This window comes from Passer montanus, unplaced genomic scaffold, assembly GCF_014805655.1.
Source record: "Passer montanus isolate IOZ18808 unplaced genomic scaffold, ASM1480565v1 scaffold67, whole genome shotgun sequence".
NCBI lineage: Eukaryota > Metazoa > Chordata > Aves > Passeriformes > Passeridae > Passer > Passer montanus.
The window spans coordinates 2,533,120-2,550,849 of NW_024371815.1; the positions used below are offsets into that span (position 1 = coordinate 2,533,120).

The 17,730-nt window shown below is 37.9% G+C and overlaps 1 protein-coding gene across 1 annotated transcript in view; it reads left to right on the forward strand.

The window, feature by feature from the left end:
* Positions 1 to 17,730, forward strand: part of SORCS2 (sortilin related VPS10 domain containing receptor 2) — a 548,577-nt gene that overhangs the window by 311,229 nt on the left and 219,618 nt on the right. Inside the window, exon 4 of the mRNA XM_039728870.1 lies at positions 2,328 to 2,427. Coding sequence (XP_039584804.1) covers positions 2,328 to 2,427 — 100 coding nt within the window. The remainder of the gene's footprint in view (positions 1 to 2,327; positions 2,428 to 17,730) is intronic.

The window sequence follows — 17,730 nt, forward strand, 5'->3', positions numbered from 1 at the left end:
AAATAAAATTCCTTTTTTTTTTTTTTTTTTTGGTCATTGCTTTCTATAAGTCATGAGAATTAGAAGGGAAAGTTTTGGACTAGAACTTTTTACCTTGGAACTTACTTATCTTTTTTGGGCTTCCTGCCTGTACTCTTCACACATTGACAGAGTTGCCATGGTGTCCCTCGCATGGTGTCACTCTCCAGTGGTCCCATTGTATTAATCCTGGAACTGCCTCTTCAAAGTAAATTGAATCATCTTTAAGGTTCAGAGAATTATTTCAGGATGTTATTACTGCGCTAGCCACCGACCTGATATTCTTCCCTCAAAGAGAATAGACTAGGTTATATTTCCATTATACATACTTGTTCTGCATGGTTTCAGTACATATGTCTGAAGTTGATATTTTACGTCTTTGCTTTAATTTCTTTCTGTCAAATACCACTGGCAAATTAGGTTTAGCACTGTCCATCCTCTTCCCCTTAGAATTTTGATTAGTTCTGTGCTGAACAATTAGTTGTACACTGCAGTTGTAAGTGTTTGATATATACATACTTTGTCAAAATTGAATTGCTGTGATCAGTTAATTCTCTATTGCATTGCTGTATATCTGCAGAGAAAGCAACATTGTGGGAGAAAACTCCCAGATCAAATCTATTCAGATAACATTATAAAATGGTTAAACTCTCAGCTTTAGACTGGAGGATGGCCTGAGTGTCATAGTGTTATGACCAGTTGAGTTTTTTTAACTGGTGGAGAAGGAAGATAAAGTAAGGTAAACATAAACCTTTCTTGGTATTCCTTAGGACCTGTTCCTGGCATAGTCTGCCCACTATGCTTGGTGATGCCAAAGACTTAGAAAGCTGCTCCATGGCAGCAGCTGAAAGTTCCTGTGTCTTTTGGATAGCTGGATTGGTAAAAGCACAGAAGGCGCTTCATACAACATGCCCCCAACTTCAGTGGCGTTCTGGGTGGCACTGGGACATAGGTGGGATGCTCATAGTGGCCTTCTGTGGGCACCAACCCTTCAGGAAATAACCTGCCTCAGGTGGTTTGGAGGAGACCTCAGGCAGTGGGCTTCTTCTCAACATGTACACTCTGAGCCAGGGATTTGGTTCTTCACTGTTCTCTCTCGTTGTACTCAGTCATGCTCCCACTAAATCTTCAGCAGTGACTGCCCTGGGTGAGGAACATGAGGCAGCAGAGCCTGCTGGGGAGCAATGAACGTGGTAGAAAGGGACTGTAGGGCAGAAATCACTGCACAGGCAGTGCAGTGTCACACTGGGAGGGACAGTCTTGTTCTTGGTTCTCTTGGATATGAGAGCCTTTGAATGCTCCAGTTGTTAGAGCAGGGTAGCTTACAAGCTGTTTGTTATTCCAGGGAGAGAACGGTGTATAAAGTGGAAGTCCTCACACCAACTCTCTGCCCTAGGGAGTGCTTCTTGGTGAAGAAGGGACAAGTCCCTTAGATCTGTGTCTGAGTCCCTTTCCAAATGCAAAATGAATAACTGTAAATATGGAGAGGGCGTATGGTACAATTTTATCCCAAACAGAACAAGCAAGGTTTCATCCGAAGTGATTTAAATTTGGATGTGACTTACTTTGAATTTCTCTAACATTTCTTTATACTAACATTTTATTTGTCTGTTCTTTTTATAATTGACATTGGCAATACAACTGCAGAGCATGGATGCCGTTTTTCACTGACAGCTTTTCAGAAATATGGAACAAATTCTGCAGAGAGCCCACATTTGAAATACTCATGGAGATGTCTGTGAGACATCCTGATGGGCAAATACAGACTTTCCTTCTTTTAATTCAAAATTCAGTGATCCTTTGAAAAGAGTTGGAGGAGTGGATGGGATACCTTTATTCCATACCAATTCTGATAGAGGTCTAATGTGAATCTTCCAGATCTTGGGCCAAATTCTTCTCTTATGCAACAGCAAGCTCTGAAATCAAGTCTTCTTTTTCTGCATGGCTGAGGAGAATGCTGTTAGTACTTGCCAATGAGCCCGTGCTCTTCATAGCTCTTTTTTTCCACCTTGTGGGTGGTGATGGAAAGGTGTACATGTCAGGCTTCTGTCACTGCACAGAAAAAAATAAACTAGCACTGCAGAGAACTAAAAAGTACAGACAGAGCTAGCCAGTTTTTTCAAACCTAGAATTTAGTTGTCTTCATAGTAATGGGTTTCTTTTAGTAGGAAATGAACACTGAAAAGAACAAAAGGATGGCAGAGAAGCATTGAAAATGGACCTTGGTGCACAGAGAGGGATTTTCTTTGCAGAGTTTCAATGCTGAAGCCTTTAGAAAAGAACACTTACAGATGTTTGATTTCTTTCAGGTCTTCAGATTTTGGGACATTATACACAAAGTTGAATCTACAGCCTGGGATTGCCACTGTTATTGACAATTTCTACATTTGTTCCACCAACAAAAAGAAGGTATGTGGCAAAAAACCATTTTTGTAGTGCAGGTGAGATTCTGCAACTATGTAAAGAGTGTTTTACAGGTTTTCACAACAATATAGGAAACTGATTTTCACGATGGTGAAGATCACCTTTGGTGCATTTCTGACATACAGAAGTGGGATGTTTATTTTTCCTGAATAGTACGGACAGAAAAAAATTACCTTGATGGATATGGAAACCTTATGAGATCATTGACTCATACGACTCCTGGAAATCAAGCTTTCATAGTGTTTTCCATGCAAATGAAAGAACAAATTCTGTCAGTTTTCACACATCCCAGTGGATTCTGGGACTTACATTCAAACTCTTCATCCTTAATGCATGAGGTTCTTTGCATGTTTCTTAATATAAAGTATAGGGATTGTGCAGGCTGCCATTGATAATTATGTTTATCCCATGTAGAATCTTAATTAAATAAATTAAAAAAAAAAAAACCCTCTTGCAGATTTTCTAAGAAATGTTACTGCATCATTACTAACAAAAAAAACACTTTTCCTGGAACCTGGAAAGGTTAAATGGACTTTATAAGTGAGAGAGAAATTGACCCACTGAGTGTATTTACAATGGATGTTATATTAGAAGCAACAGGAACAATGATTATGAGAAAAAATCATGGTAACAGCCCTTCTGTGTCTTCAAAGTGCCTGTGATTTAAATGGCAAGAATTGTGAAGTACAATGTGAAGCATAAGTACAGTGGGTCTTTCATGAAATAAGAGTTTTCTCTTGATAAGGACCTTTTAAATCCAGTGTAATATAGAAACACTGATTTCAGGTAGAGGCCTCTGATTGGAAGAACAGTGTTTGTTGTGTTTGTCTGTCTGTTTTGCTTAATCAAAAAATCAGTAGAACTCTGTAAGGCTGCGCCTTTTAAATCCCTTTAATACAGAAACACTGATTTCAGGTAGAGGCCTCTGATTGGAAGAACAGTGTTTGTTGTGTTTGTCTGTCTGTTTTGCTTAATCAAAAATCAGTAGAACTCTGTAAGGCTGCCTTGATGATTAAGTACATACTGTGTTTCCCTTGAAATTGTCACTGGAATTTTGTGCCCAAGCTGTGCTATTTCTGAGATTGGTAATGTATTTTTAATCTGCTGCAAAGCCAGAAAGTATTATTTTGTTTCTTGAGGTGGAATTGCCAACAAGCACAAAGTTTCTTCAGATTGTGTATCTCAAATATGCAATCTACTGGTGGTTTCACGTCCGAAAGAATAAAATCAAAAATCTTTACCCATCTCAGTTTCTAGAATAAAAACTAGAAGGATGAGATGGATGAGATCCCCATGGAGGAACTTTCCCAGCTCAGTCAGTTACAATATCAAAGCCTGCCCAAGCACAAGGGTTCAGTGACAATATGATTGTGCCAGTTGTGTGAAAAAATAAACAGCAGTAAGATCACTCTTTATTCCAAGCCTGAAAGACACACCAGTCATCGCAAGAACCCTCATGTTAATCCTAAGAAAAATCTATATTCTACTGAATTTCACAAGTTGAATTTCTTAGAGATACAAACCTCACTTAGTAAACTAATCGGATATTGGAAGCCAGATGATACAGAAAGTCCCTTTGAGTCAATAGAAATATGCTATTTTTATGTGAATATTTGCTTCTGTGAAGGTGTTGTTTACTAGCATACAAACAACAAAAACAGCACAGCAGAAATTATTTTAGGGCCTTTAAATTATGCCAGAGGGAGATACATTATGCATGGAAATATACATACATGCATGTGTGGTAAAAAAAAATTATGAAAGCAGTGGGGTTGCATGTTTTAACCAATGGTTTCAGACTGTTCTTGGGGGTTTTGCAGTCACCTGTGGAAGGTAAGACGGAAGTCTTCATGTTCTAAGTCTGTTGCAATGGGAAATTTTAGGTGCTGGACCTTTGATTAGGGAATTAAGAGCAAGACTAAGTTGATCTCAGACAAGTTGTTTGTGATGATGGAGGAACATATCTCCCCGTCTGTCTATATCAACAGAGTTGCATGGGGTGTAATAGACTATTTAGAACTCTGACTCCCTTTTGTGAGCTGAGCAGACATCTCAGGGTTTTACTTGTTCTTGATGTTACTTCAGATCATTATGGTGTGGGTTTTCTTCAACCAGTTCACATCTTTTAAAATGTGCTGAAAATGGAAACTGGATTGCTGACTGCATACACTGGAACTGAGCACGCACTTTAAATTTAAAGTATAAGTAGTCCCATGCTACCACTTAGCATTTAGTGACTGGGAAAATACATGAAAGCAAAGATAAAATACATTTATGAGGATTTTTAATACTTCACATAGTAAAAAGTGTTCTATGATTTCATTTCATTTAGCCATTGTTGTCCTCATCTGTGGAAGAACAGATTCTGCACATTTAAAGCACATCATTCCCACCTCAGTGTCATCAGAGCATTAACCACACCTGAATTAAGTTCTTTAGAATTAGGTGTCTGGTCAATCTCTCTCCCTCTACAATCAAAAAAAAACAAAAAACCAAGAAACCCAAACCAAAACAAACCCCCAAAACCAACCAAAACCAAATAAAGGAGAAGTATGGGTATATCCAGGCAGTTCATACTGTCCCAAAAAACCAAGAAACCCAAACCAAAAAAAAACCCCAAAAACCAACCAAAGGAGAAGTATGGGTATATCCAGGCAGTTCATACTGTTAAAATCATAGTTCTTTGTGAGAATTCTATGAGAATAAGGTTGAATTATTTTGTGGAGGTCTCAGTAACTGACTTTGTGACTGTTGTGGTTTTGAACTGAATCAAACTGCGGCTTCCTGCAGACATACAAAGAGATGGGTCATGTGGCTGTACTGTTTGTGAGGCAGAGTTGAACTGCAGTCAGCACAAGTAGAAAACATTTTGACCTACCTGCAAATGACCAAGTAGGATCATAGATCATCACCCTAAATGCTGTGAAACAGCAGAATAATAGTCAAGGGCACACTCTAATTAAGAGTTTATGCTTCCTAAGGATGCATTAATATTTGGTTTGCATTCTGGCTGGTTTTAGTGTACTATAAACTAGCAGCTAAAGACACTGATAGTGTTTTGGAAAGCTGTAGACTAGAGAAAGGGAGTTCTGCTATGCAAGCTCTCTAATGCCAACTTCTCCATTTGAAGCACTTTTTCATTGATCTGTGTTATAAAATAGCCTTTCCCTATGCAGTCTTGAAAGGTTGTGCAGTGATAAGGGATGTCCCTGCACTTTAAACTACAAAATTTATGTAATTATCTTGGTTTCAGTAATTAGCACGTGCTGATAGCATCAAATGGTGCAGGAAATCCATCATGTACCACGGGCAGGAAATAATTTGCTTTGTGTTCTTTGTTTTCCAAACCAACATTTTAATTGTGACTTGAAAGTGTGATGTATGTGGTTTATAGAGTATGGGATTAAGACTTCCATAGCATCAATCTGGAATCAGGTGAACAAAGTTCTTTCTACAGAATAAAAAAGTTAGCAGAATTCAGTTTCACTAAGCTAAATTATCAATAAAATATTTAAATTTTTTTTTTGTTATATGTGCTATTGGATGAAAAATTATATATTTGATTTTATGTAGGGTTACTGGGGATGAGTTGAATGAACACAGTGATTTTTTTCCTCACATTCAGTGCATATTTTAATTTTAATTCATGCTAATGCAATTGGTGCATCCATCCTTCTGTTTATATGCTTTTGGAAAACATACAGCTAAGCAGTTGATATTCAGGCTTTTGATATTAAGAGAAAACAAGTATTGATTGTGATACACTAACTTATTAGTTAAATGAGTTGAACACTTACATTTCCCGGCTGTCACAATAACCAATAGCTGCATGTTTTTTCCAAACTGAAAGGCAAGGTGACAAACATATATTCTTGCTTGCCAAACAAGTATCTTATTACTTAAGATAGTAATAAGGATATAGACTTTTTTAATACATTATTTTAACTCCTGATAATTTAAATAGTATGCATTACACTTTGCAGAAGAGTATTTGCCAGAACTCTAAAAGCCCTTCCCAAGATGCAGTTGTTTTGAGAAATGTTTTTAAGTACTTACAGGTAAATACAGTTCTACATAATTTTGACATTTGTATTTCAGAGCAGAACAATTGGTTGTGAAATTAGTCAAAATGCAGTATGACTACATTCACTTGTAAGGAATAATTCTACTCAAATATCAGTTTCCTTAGATACCATGCCAGAACCTCTGCAAATATAGAGAGCAGAATTTTCTTACACTTTTACTAGTACTCAGGAAAGGGATATTCCTTTCAATAGGATGAGTAGTTACTCGAGGAACATTTCCATGTGAAATTACAGAATATGAGTTTGTATGTTGAGATCTCTACCATGATGTGTTCTTGCCTTATAAGCAGTGTCACCATTCTGTTTTATTCCAGGGATGCACCATCAGAGCACTAATCTGACCTGACTGCATCATTTTGCTTAAGGCTTAAGTCCATGACTGTTCAGTTTGTCTTCAGGTATTCTAGATACTACCAGAAATATGCCCAATAATTAACTCTTTATTTTTTTTCCCCCACCCATACTTTGCTAGTTGGTAGATTGCTGTGTGAGGCAGTCCTGGACAGAAATCCCATATTTTATTCACACACAATTGATGAGCAGTTGCTTTGTTGACAACCAGGAAGCTGCTAAATGCAAGTGGAACTCAATAGGTTAAAACAGTTAGAGCTTTCATTGAGCTGTTAGCTGAAGTCACAGTCCACAGCAGAGGTTCATCCAGCACTACCAAACCCATGACATATATGGGGAGGATTTGATGGATGCTGTTTGATGGGGTGTGACTATGTATATGTGGAAAAAATAGGATAAAGCTTTGAGAAATAGAGTGGAACTGTTGAAAATTAAAGCTGTGGATGAAACAATGGCTTGGGATCTGGCTATTAAAGAAGTATTTGAGTTATTTACTGGCTAAATGGAAGGCAGGAACCATAGCTTTCCAGCTGGACTGATTTGTGCTATGGTTGAGAAACCAGGGCTTTTTCACAATTTCTTTGTAAACAGGGCTGCATAAAAAATGTGTAATTCCTATGTCATTGTCATGTCATAACTCCTTGTAACCCTTTCAATAAGTAGGTACAATATTACTGCTCTATTTGAGAATACCCTTTCTCCTAACCAGTCAATTATGAATGTGTTTTCCTACATAGTGTGACAGAGAAAGGTTTAGTTTAGTTTTGTTTCCAACAAAACTCTTTCTGTGCATTTCTCCATCCTGTTCTTGTATGTGCAGAACTAGAAAGAATCCCCCAGCTCTTGTTGATCATGGTTTGATCTTGTTGATCATCACAGGCTTGTAACCCTTTCAATAAGTGGAAGGTAGGTACAATATTACTGCTGTATTTGAGAATACCCTTTCTCCTAACCAGTCAATTATGAATGTGTTTTCCTACATAGTGTGACAGAGAAAGGTTTAGTTTAGTTTTGTTTCCAACAAAACTCTTTCTGTGCATTTCTCCATCCTGTTCTTGTATGTGCAGAACTAGAAAGAATCCCCCAGCTCTTGTTGATCATGGTTTGATCTTGTTGATCATCACAGGTTTGTCTTTGAATACCCTTTTGAATGCATGTCTACTAAAACATGGAACTATGCAAGGTGAAGGTGTCTCTGAAATTTTTGTGTCAATTCTACTCTCTTGGATCCAATGAATATTCTCTGGTCCAGTACCTGAAGTACAATGTCTTTAAAGGCTGCAATTGATATTTTAATAAAAAAGAAAGAAAACAACCCACAAATATTAGCCATGCCAACAAATCTGACTAATAATGCAAAGGAACAGCAGAATGCCCTGACCATGTAGGTTTCCCACAGTATATAGGTATGTAGGATAATTGCTCATCAAGGATGGTCCAGTACCTGAAGTACACTGTCTTTAAAAGCTGCAATTGATATTTAAAAAAAAAGAAAGAAAACAACCCACAAATATTAGCCAAGCCAACAAATCTGACTAATAATGCAAAGGAACAGCAGAATGCCCTGACCATGTAGGTTTCCCACAGTATATAGGTATGTAGGATAATTGCTCATCAAGGTAGAAGGTGTGTAAGCTAAATGGCTGCATGCTTGAACATTCTGTGTTATTATTCTATCCTAGAATTCATTTGATGCTTAGAGATCTCAATTTAAGTTTTTGAGACTGACCTTCCACTGTGATTTTGTAGCCTAATGTGCAACTTTCACATTCTTTTGTGCTCAGGCATACAATTATTCTGAGGAAAAATAGCCCTGTCTTTATGGTATGCTCATTATAGATGCTTTTGTTCTGTTTTTATGAATATCCTGTCTAAAACTCATTAGTCATAAAAGCACACCAACAACTACCAAAAAGACGTAATGTTAAATTAAGTTTACTGTAGTGAAGCCAAAAATAAAATGACTAGCTGGTGGGAGTACAACATAAAAAAGATTTATGTGAAAATGGAAAAGACCTCCAAGCAACTGTTAAGAGACCATTGTGCATATGATTCTGCACTTGAGAGACATCTATTTCCCTCCCAGTAATTCTGGAAAGAGAAGGATTCCAAGCATCGTATTTTCAGCAAGGTTTTATTTGCTATTATGATGAGCAGGGGTCATTGCTTGGAGAAATAGGAGCAGTCAATCAAGAGCATGCAGCAGAAAGCAGGTCTCAAGCTGCCCTCAGCACCTGGGGGAGGGTGAGCTGCTGCGGGGTGGCTGGGAATGGGAATGCACAATATTTCATGCTGGGGGGGGTTTAAGATCTGGGATTTTGATTTGCTATGTCTAAAAATAAGGGTAATTTAGCAAAATTTAGACCAGGTTGTTACTTGAAGCTCATTATTTTAAAATGCAGATTCTTAGGCCCAATTCTAAATTTGAGCCATATGCCAGAGAAAAATATAGATGGGGTAGGAGGTGTGGATTTGCTGTGCAGGACACCAGGCAAGTTGTGTGTTTCCCTTGTCCAGCCTGCCCATGTGCTCATTGACCTGAAAGTACTTTTGAAATCCTTCTCTGCTTGAGATAACAACTAAGGGGAAAAACAAACTCAAATAATCAACCACAACTATCTGCAGTAGATCTCTAGACCTGAGTGAGACCTGAATGAGGCTTTTGTCCATCATGGCAGAGAATTTAATATGTCCTAGCAAAAGCTACAAAAGTCTTTTAATCAATAATTATGAGGATCATGCACATCTTTTTTTTTAAGGCTATACATTTCCAGGCAAATATCATTCTGGAACATTTTCAGATGCAATATGGAACTTGCAGAATTAAATATAACAAGGAGGTAAATCATAATATATGGGATAGTGTCCAAAGGAGAAGGTGTCCATATGAAGAGTGAATAGAAAGTTACTCAATCTGAATGTATTCTGTCACAGGTAAAACAAAAAAGGGAGATGTGCTGTTTTAGTGGTGCTGAATCTTAGCAAGATAAAACAGGAGAAAAGAGAGAAAAGATAACTAAAAAGAGGAAATGGTCAAGGATTGGTAACAAGCCTGTTACTGTACTCAACAAGTATTTAGTTGATCACCAAATCTGCTTGGATAAAATGAGTAGAGGTAAGTCTGTAGAACAGTCACGTTTCCGTTGAACTGGCATAAGCAAGGTCAGGATTTTTTGTGACTGATTTAGATTATTTATATAAATGTCAATAATCTTGTATGTTGAGATTACTTTTGTCTAATTATTTACTGAACATCCCAACATGCCAAGAGGCTGTATCATGTTCCCCATGTTGCGGAAGGGAGGAAATTTGGAACTTTTTCATCTTAACTCAGTCTAACAGCAGGAACCAGGAGGTCCGTGCTAAGGAGATTATGTGAAAACTGCTAAACTGTATTTGACAAGACATGAGTATCATTCAGAAGGTCTGCAAGAACTGTGAGCAGTAGGTGTATTCCCCAGACAGCCCCAAGAAAACAATGGTGTAGAGTGCTTGAAACATGTTCATCATGCTTGCTGATGGATTGCCTGCATCTCCTGGGGCCCTGTGAGTTTTCCTCTCATTTCCCCAGTGATGGAACAGTGGATGAATCCCAGCTTCCATGCCTCATGCTATGTGAGGTGTGGTGTGTGTTATCATGGTCTATCTGAATAACGTGCTAAGAATCACCTTTTAGTCTCTAAATCCTGAAACATAACTTTGACTTCATGACAAATGTAAAAGAGTTGTCTCAAAGTCCTCTCTACACATTTGTGGGTGCATGCTGGAGACAAGAAGATTGGTTGCTGGAAACCATGAAATGCACCCCTGACTCTGGTAGCTGCACTGCCAGGGGCTTTGGTTTTCTCTGCCTGGCTGTTCTGACCAAGGCCCAGTTCCATTGTCCAATCTACTGATGTGTCAAATCCTGCTTCTCTTCACCACCACTGTTCAACTTCCCTTGTGTTCAGCACACAGGCTTCTCTGGCTCTCTCAGTAGCAGAGAAGCAGCAGGACTTTTATCCCCAGAGTTGGCATGGAAGCACAGTGGAAATGAGCAGGGTTTAAATGGTGGCCATGGCCATTTTGCAGGGCTGGCAGTGTGCTCAGCCCCCTGAGAATCCCTGGGGCTGCTGCCCCCCTGATCTGCTAGGAGTAAAACTGATGTTAAACCAGTCAACTTCTACAATCTGCCTGTCATGCCACAAGCAAGACTTCTGAACTATTGTGGAAATTAAGTATTCCAGTGACTGTTTATTCCCCTCTCTTTGTGGCATTTACTAGAAGGGATGAATGTAACTGCTTGCTTACCAGTTTCTAATTCTCAAATGAGCCCTGACTCCCAGTTGCCCCAGCACCCTGCAGCAACTGTAAATGTCTACTGAAAAAGCAGGACCTGTATAGCAAATATGTTCTAATGCAGCCTGCACTCATGTGTTTGAGCATAGTCAGCAAAAAATCTTGCAAAAATAAATCAGGATTTTTTTTTTCTTCACACTATGTGTTTCTGTCAGAGAAAGATTCTTCCTCCTGGAAACTGGAATGTCATATTCAACTAAGCCACCTCTGAAGCCTTCTTTGGGGCTTGTACTAGAGACAGATTTTTTCCTTCTGTGGGAGTAATTCACTAAGTTGCTGCCATCCCTTCATAGCAGAAGATTGCTATGAAATGAATGGATTCTGCTTAATATTGCCTGCTTGGTTTTGAGGAGGGATTTTCTGCAATTTTGTTTAAGCTTGTGGCTAGCAGGTATATCTCTCATCTGTTTTTTTGGTGGGTTTTTTTTGTAACCTTTCATCACCTCTTTCTGCTCTTCCATTTCCTAATTTCTTTCCAAATTTCTACTTTTATTTTTTTCTATTTTTGAGCATTGCTTCTTCCTACAGCTCACACATAGATTGTGGGCCAAATAAAAGCTTTTTCTTTAATGGTTACAATTACTAAAGAAAAATATTATTTAGAAGAATGTAGCTAATGGTCTATGTTTCTATTCAAAAATCACAGTATTCTTGGAATAATAATAATAATAATAAATCTGCTGACACATCCTTAACTATCATTCATAAAACAAATCTCTTCAACAGTGGTGGTAGGATCATTCAGTCAGGGAGCTGTTCGCCAGGAGACCTGACATCAGTTTCTATGACCTTGAGCAAGCCTGAGCCTCCTTGAAGCCTGACTTCCCCTTGTCTCATACCTTGTAATTGCATTTGCCTGGCGCAAAACCACTGTGACATGACATGATTTGACACCCTACCTTGAGATCGGATTGCTAGGTGAGGTTTTGCACAAAGTACAGAATTAGTCTGGCTTAATTTTCTTATTTATAAACTTAAGACCATAATAGTGAAGTCTCTAGATCACCTATGATCCCTAAATAAGTGCTAAGTATATTTATAAACCCATTTCAAGACAAATGCACATTAATCAGGTATTTTTTGTTTCACATCCCTGCAGTATTCAACAGCATTTTAAGATTTTCCAGCATGCTGAAAATAATTGTTATATATATATGTTCCTGTATTTTTTAAGATTGTTCAGCTTTTATCAGTCATGGCTGGTTCAGTACATAGGTAATAATTAGAATATGATAGTAATACTTTTATTCTCACTGAATTGAGAAAAGTCAGCTTTTTTCTCCAAATAGAACAGGGTTAATTTTTGCTGCAATCGCTGGATCTACAATTTACAGATATATTATTTTATTATCGGTCATCTAAACAAAATCCGTCGTCTGGGTCTTGAACTGGCTTTCAGATTTGACTAAGATGCTCTCATTCTTTTCTAGAAGGCATGAATCTGTGTGGGATGGAAGTGTGTCAGGTAGCACTGGGGGATTGTGGGTGTTTATCTTGTAAAAATCAGTGCCAAAAACGGACGACTGCAAGTTGCATAAAAGCTGTGCTTTTGGTGTAACTATGACTACAGGAATCAGCCTGGGATCCATGGGAATAATCAAACATCTCATATCAATTTAACATAGCACAATGCACTAGAGTAGTTTTTTAGTGCTAATATATGCCCTGATTTTTTTTATTTTGCCATACCCATGAACAAATTTTTTTACAGATTGTATCATTCTATCTTTAAATTTTTTTACAGTTTGTTTGGGATGCTGTGCTGGTGAGCATAAATTAGTGGGGTTTGCCTAAAGGTTCCAGTCTGTCCATGAAAATTACAGTGTCTCATACTTTGTTCTTTCTGTGGGCTCCAGGAAAGGCAATGGTTCTCTTACCTGCTGCTGCTGAGGATTTCAGAAATGCTTCACTGCTCTGCAAAGTGCTGTAGCACAGGAGCAGGAAGTCTGGGTCTGGGTCTATATTGTTCTTTTTACATATTTGCTATGTAAGTCTCAGGGGTGCAGGACTTGTGCTGGGCTTTGGGACTGCAAAGCAAAGGCTCCTCAGAAACTCTTACATGCTGTATATTATTGCAAGGCCCAGCTGTAACTTTTCACTTGACTTAGGCTGACAAAGTCTGTAAAAGTGTCCATTCTGGACTAACATTCCATTCAGAAGGTACTAATGTATCACTTGGTATATTGCAAGATCGTATTAAAACCACTTGTGCACTGTACTCTGCCATAAGATCTCAGAATTTTACGTGCATGTGGATGACTTGGCGTCTCCTGTTAATAACTTTGGGAATTCCGGAGAGGTTGTAAGATTTCCCTTTTACAGATGTGGAAACAGAAAGATGTAAATTACTTGCATGGAAAAGAAATTAGAGAAATTTAATAATATGCCACACATCTAAGCCAGTCTCTGAGCTTGAACACTAGTCTTGAAAACTAGTCTTTTCCATCACAACAAAATATTAGATTAATTAAATAATATACATTATTGCCAGTATACAGGGGAATTTGGGCTTGTGGAAGGTCTATCAATATCATAAATATCAGTAGTCAAATATATACAAAAAAAGAAAGTATATTTTGATGACAAAAAAAAACCCCAAAAAAACAAAACAAAAAAATAAACCAACCCAACAAAACAAAAAGGTTGTTATTTCCACAATCAAAGACTAAAATTTAGGAAGTATTTTCAATGGTAAGATGATAATTAGCTTTAAGAGGGATCAAGTAGAGTTTTACACTTTGTGGGGTTTTTTTAAGATTAAATAGGTGAATACACATAATTCTATAAAATATTCATCTATCTGTTATCTAAGATAAAATATCTCTAAGACAAAACATGTGACTTCTGATCCAAATTTCATAGCTTTGTAGAAAGTATTCTGTGAAGATAATGAAAGTTTTAAAGCTTTTGTAAAGGGTTTGAGGCAATTTGAACTACAACCTAAAAAAGTTATACTCAGAAATTAAGAAGAGAGTTGAATTCTCACCTAGGACCTTAATTCCAGATACTCCATTGGAAAAAATTGCCCCTGTGTTTCTGCACAATTAACAGAATTCAATTTTTATTAACACTTGTTTTCTATAAACCATTTACCATGTCAAATATCATTACCACATGGCTGTATTAGGATAAGATCAGAAATTTTTACCAAGACTTTGAAAAGTTCTGGAAAAAAAACCTCTTGACTTCCAAATTAAAATAAAATGATTGGGAAAGTATTGATGGAGCTAAGATAAGGAAAACAAATGAGATAAAGTGGAATATTTTGTTTAGTTGTCACCCTTTTAAATGTAGTGCTTTAAAATTATGTCAAGGTTTGCTTATAAAAATAATAAATTCTCATAATTAAAATTAGCATTTGGCATGGGAAACTAGTCAGAATTAAAACATGCATTGTAAACATTGCCTTTGCTACTTCAGCATTTTCTGGCCAAAATTTATTTTTTTCTGAAAGTGCCCTGACATTTTAACAGCCTGCTAAGTGCCAGAACCCTACACATATTTTACTCTGATAGCTGGTAAATTTTTGACTTACATAATATTTATAACTCTGAGTTCCAAGCTATCCAAGGGATACTGCTTTGCTTATGTATTTTTCCCTTTATTTGGTTCATTAGTAAGGGCGTTATCCTCTTCCCCCCATTTTTTTTAAACTGAGATCTTAACAGCATTAGGCTGATGCTCACAGCCTACAGGTGACACTGCTCTGGTTTTCTGTCTTGTGTTCAGTGGTCCATGATTTAGGTAATTGCCTGTTATTTATCTCTTTTGAACATTTTGATAGCACGCTGTGTTTTGTTTGAGGTTTTGTTGTTTTGTTTTTTTTTTTTACCATTTCTCTTGTCTGCTCTCTGACTAAAGAAAATACTGCAGGTTGTCAGTGTTTGAGGTTGGACAATTTGCTGTTCCTTAACACTGCTCTGTCACCTGCCACAGCATTTAAGCCATGTTCAGAATATCACCCAGGGAAAAAAGAGACAAAGTCTAAGTCTCTAAGTGTTCATGATAGCAAATAAGTTTATTTAAAAATTAGCAAATGTTGTAGTGACGGAATGCCAGAGTCCCCCTTCTTCCCGCCTTCCCACAGCTTCAGCTAACAAAATTACCCCAGAGAACATTACAGCTGTAAAATGGCAGGGACATCTACTGTGGCTTTTACCAGAAATCTCCAAGGCTGGAGGCATTTATGGTTGATCGTAGGAAAATTAAGAATAATGTAAGGATGCACAGTAAATTTTCAGTTTACTTTTAAATCTAGTAAATATATGTTGATTGCTGCACACTAAGATACTTGAAGTTTCCAGCTTATTTTCATTACTTAAGGAATAAACATCATAAACATCAGGAGGAAACCTTCAATTTAGGCTTGCCCAGCTCTGTGGTAGTGTGTTATATGGTAATCAGATGTACTTCAGTTTGATGACCTTTCATCTAAGGTTGTTGTTTAGCAGTGCACAGTGCTGCAATCTGGCCTTTTGTGTGTTTTGAGTATTGATTTTTCAGATAGCAAGAACTGAAATAGTAACCTGGGGAGGTCTGGCATCACTCTGACCTGCTTTGCTTTTATTCCTTGTGACTCTAGTCAGCTTCTGGGAGTGGTGGGCTGATGGAAATGGCACATCTCTCTCCACTTTGCTTTTGTGAAAGCTCCAAAAAAAGTTTCCCTAGTGTCTCTTCCTCAATCTTTCCATTCCAGCTTATTTTCATTCCAATTCTCTTTTTGTCCTCCCACCCTTACATTTGCAGCTCGACCTGGCAGCCTTGCATGGACACTGCTAAGTATTGCAGCACTGAAAGTTGAGGGAGTTATACTGAGATGAAAATTTGAACATCAGATACAGTTTTAGTCAAGAATCATCTCAAACTGGTGCTCTGCTTTTGGAGTGTCTTATCTATTTTCTTTGGACAAAGAAATATCCTGGCATTATTTTGTTCAAACCTCTATGTAAACTCCTTCCCTTTCTAAAGCTTCAGGGTGAACCCCAGTTCACACTGGGGTACCATAAAATCACAGAAGTATTTGTATTGGAAAAGACCTTTAAGATTATCGGGACCAACTGTAAGCCTAATGCTGCCAGTGCCACCACTAACCCATGTCCCTAAGTGACAGGGACATGGCTCCCATGAAGGGGTCATGAGGGCAGGACCTGGCATTTTCACCTTGTTAAACCTCATAGAGTTACCTTGACCCATCATTACTTGTGCAGATTACTCTGCAGAGCCTTCCAGCCCTCCAGCAGATCAACATTCCAGCCCAGCTTGGTGTTGTCTGTGAACTTACTGAAAGTGCACTTTTTTGCCAAGACTAGTTGGATCAGATTATTCTAGAGGTCCTGGCCAACCTGCTTTTCTATGATTCTGTGATCCCCCCATCCAGATCACTGATGAAGATGTTAATGATCTGGATGAAGGGAATGAGTGCACCATGGTGATGGGTGGCTTCCAGATTAAATAAGTGTGATGATGGTTGCTCTAAGACTAGTTCTGTGTGAAGAGCTCATTATCTGGATGAAACGCTCTTCATGCCTAGGGAATGAGAGTATCAGCACTAGTGCCACTAGGGGTTGAGGTGACTGCTGTCAGTGCTTGGACTTTCTAAAACAATGTCACCAGAATTCTTTGTAATCTTGGATATATTTGTTTAATCTAAAAATCTATTCCTAAATGGAGTTCTCTTATGGGAATGAGGTTACTTACTGATCATTTCAGAATACAGTCTATTGTCAATGTTTGTTCATCACATGTAATGGTGGCTATGCAATATTTATAGTCTTTCCATAAGGATTGCTGTTGGGAATAGCAGAGTCACAACTGATTACCTCAGCTGCTGCTTACAAAAGGCAGCTGACTTATCATACCTTGGTTGGAATAATCTAGCCGTGTGTTAGAAGTATATTACCCAGTACACACAATGCAGTTGGTGTCTTTTTGCAGAGACCCCACTCATTTCAAAAGTCTCAGGAGACAAAATAATTTATTTCTGTGTCTAATTCGCTGAAGAAAAGAGAAGCTGTTTATTATCTGAAGTAACAGGACAGCATATGTTGCACTGCAGTGCGGCTGGCAGCCTAGAGCCTTGAAAAATATGTTCTTGTCTTCAGGGGAGCATAGACATCGACTTTGTGCATCTCAAGAGGTGTTAAAGCATCATCTGATGAGTCAAGTTGCAATCAAATGAACCTTGCTAGGGAAGAGCAGGCAACATAGTCAAGGTTTTGGCAACTGCCATTTTGTCTTTGCCTTTTATAATCAGAGAAAATCTACTGTAATTTCTTACTCATTTTCTTGAGCTTTACATTAAAGAAAGATGTCCTGAGCTATTCACTCTGTCACCCTAATTTCAACTATCTTGAAATTTTAACCTCAGAAGTGAAAACAAAATGTTAAATACAGTTTGTATTTTGGCTTCTATTTCCATTTGTATTTTAGCTTCTATTCCCTTACCTATTAAAAATTATTGAATCTGTCATCTAAGACTTCCTGAGTTAGTCACCTGTGGAAACTGTCTTTATTC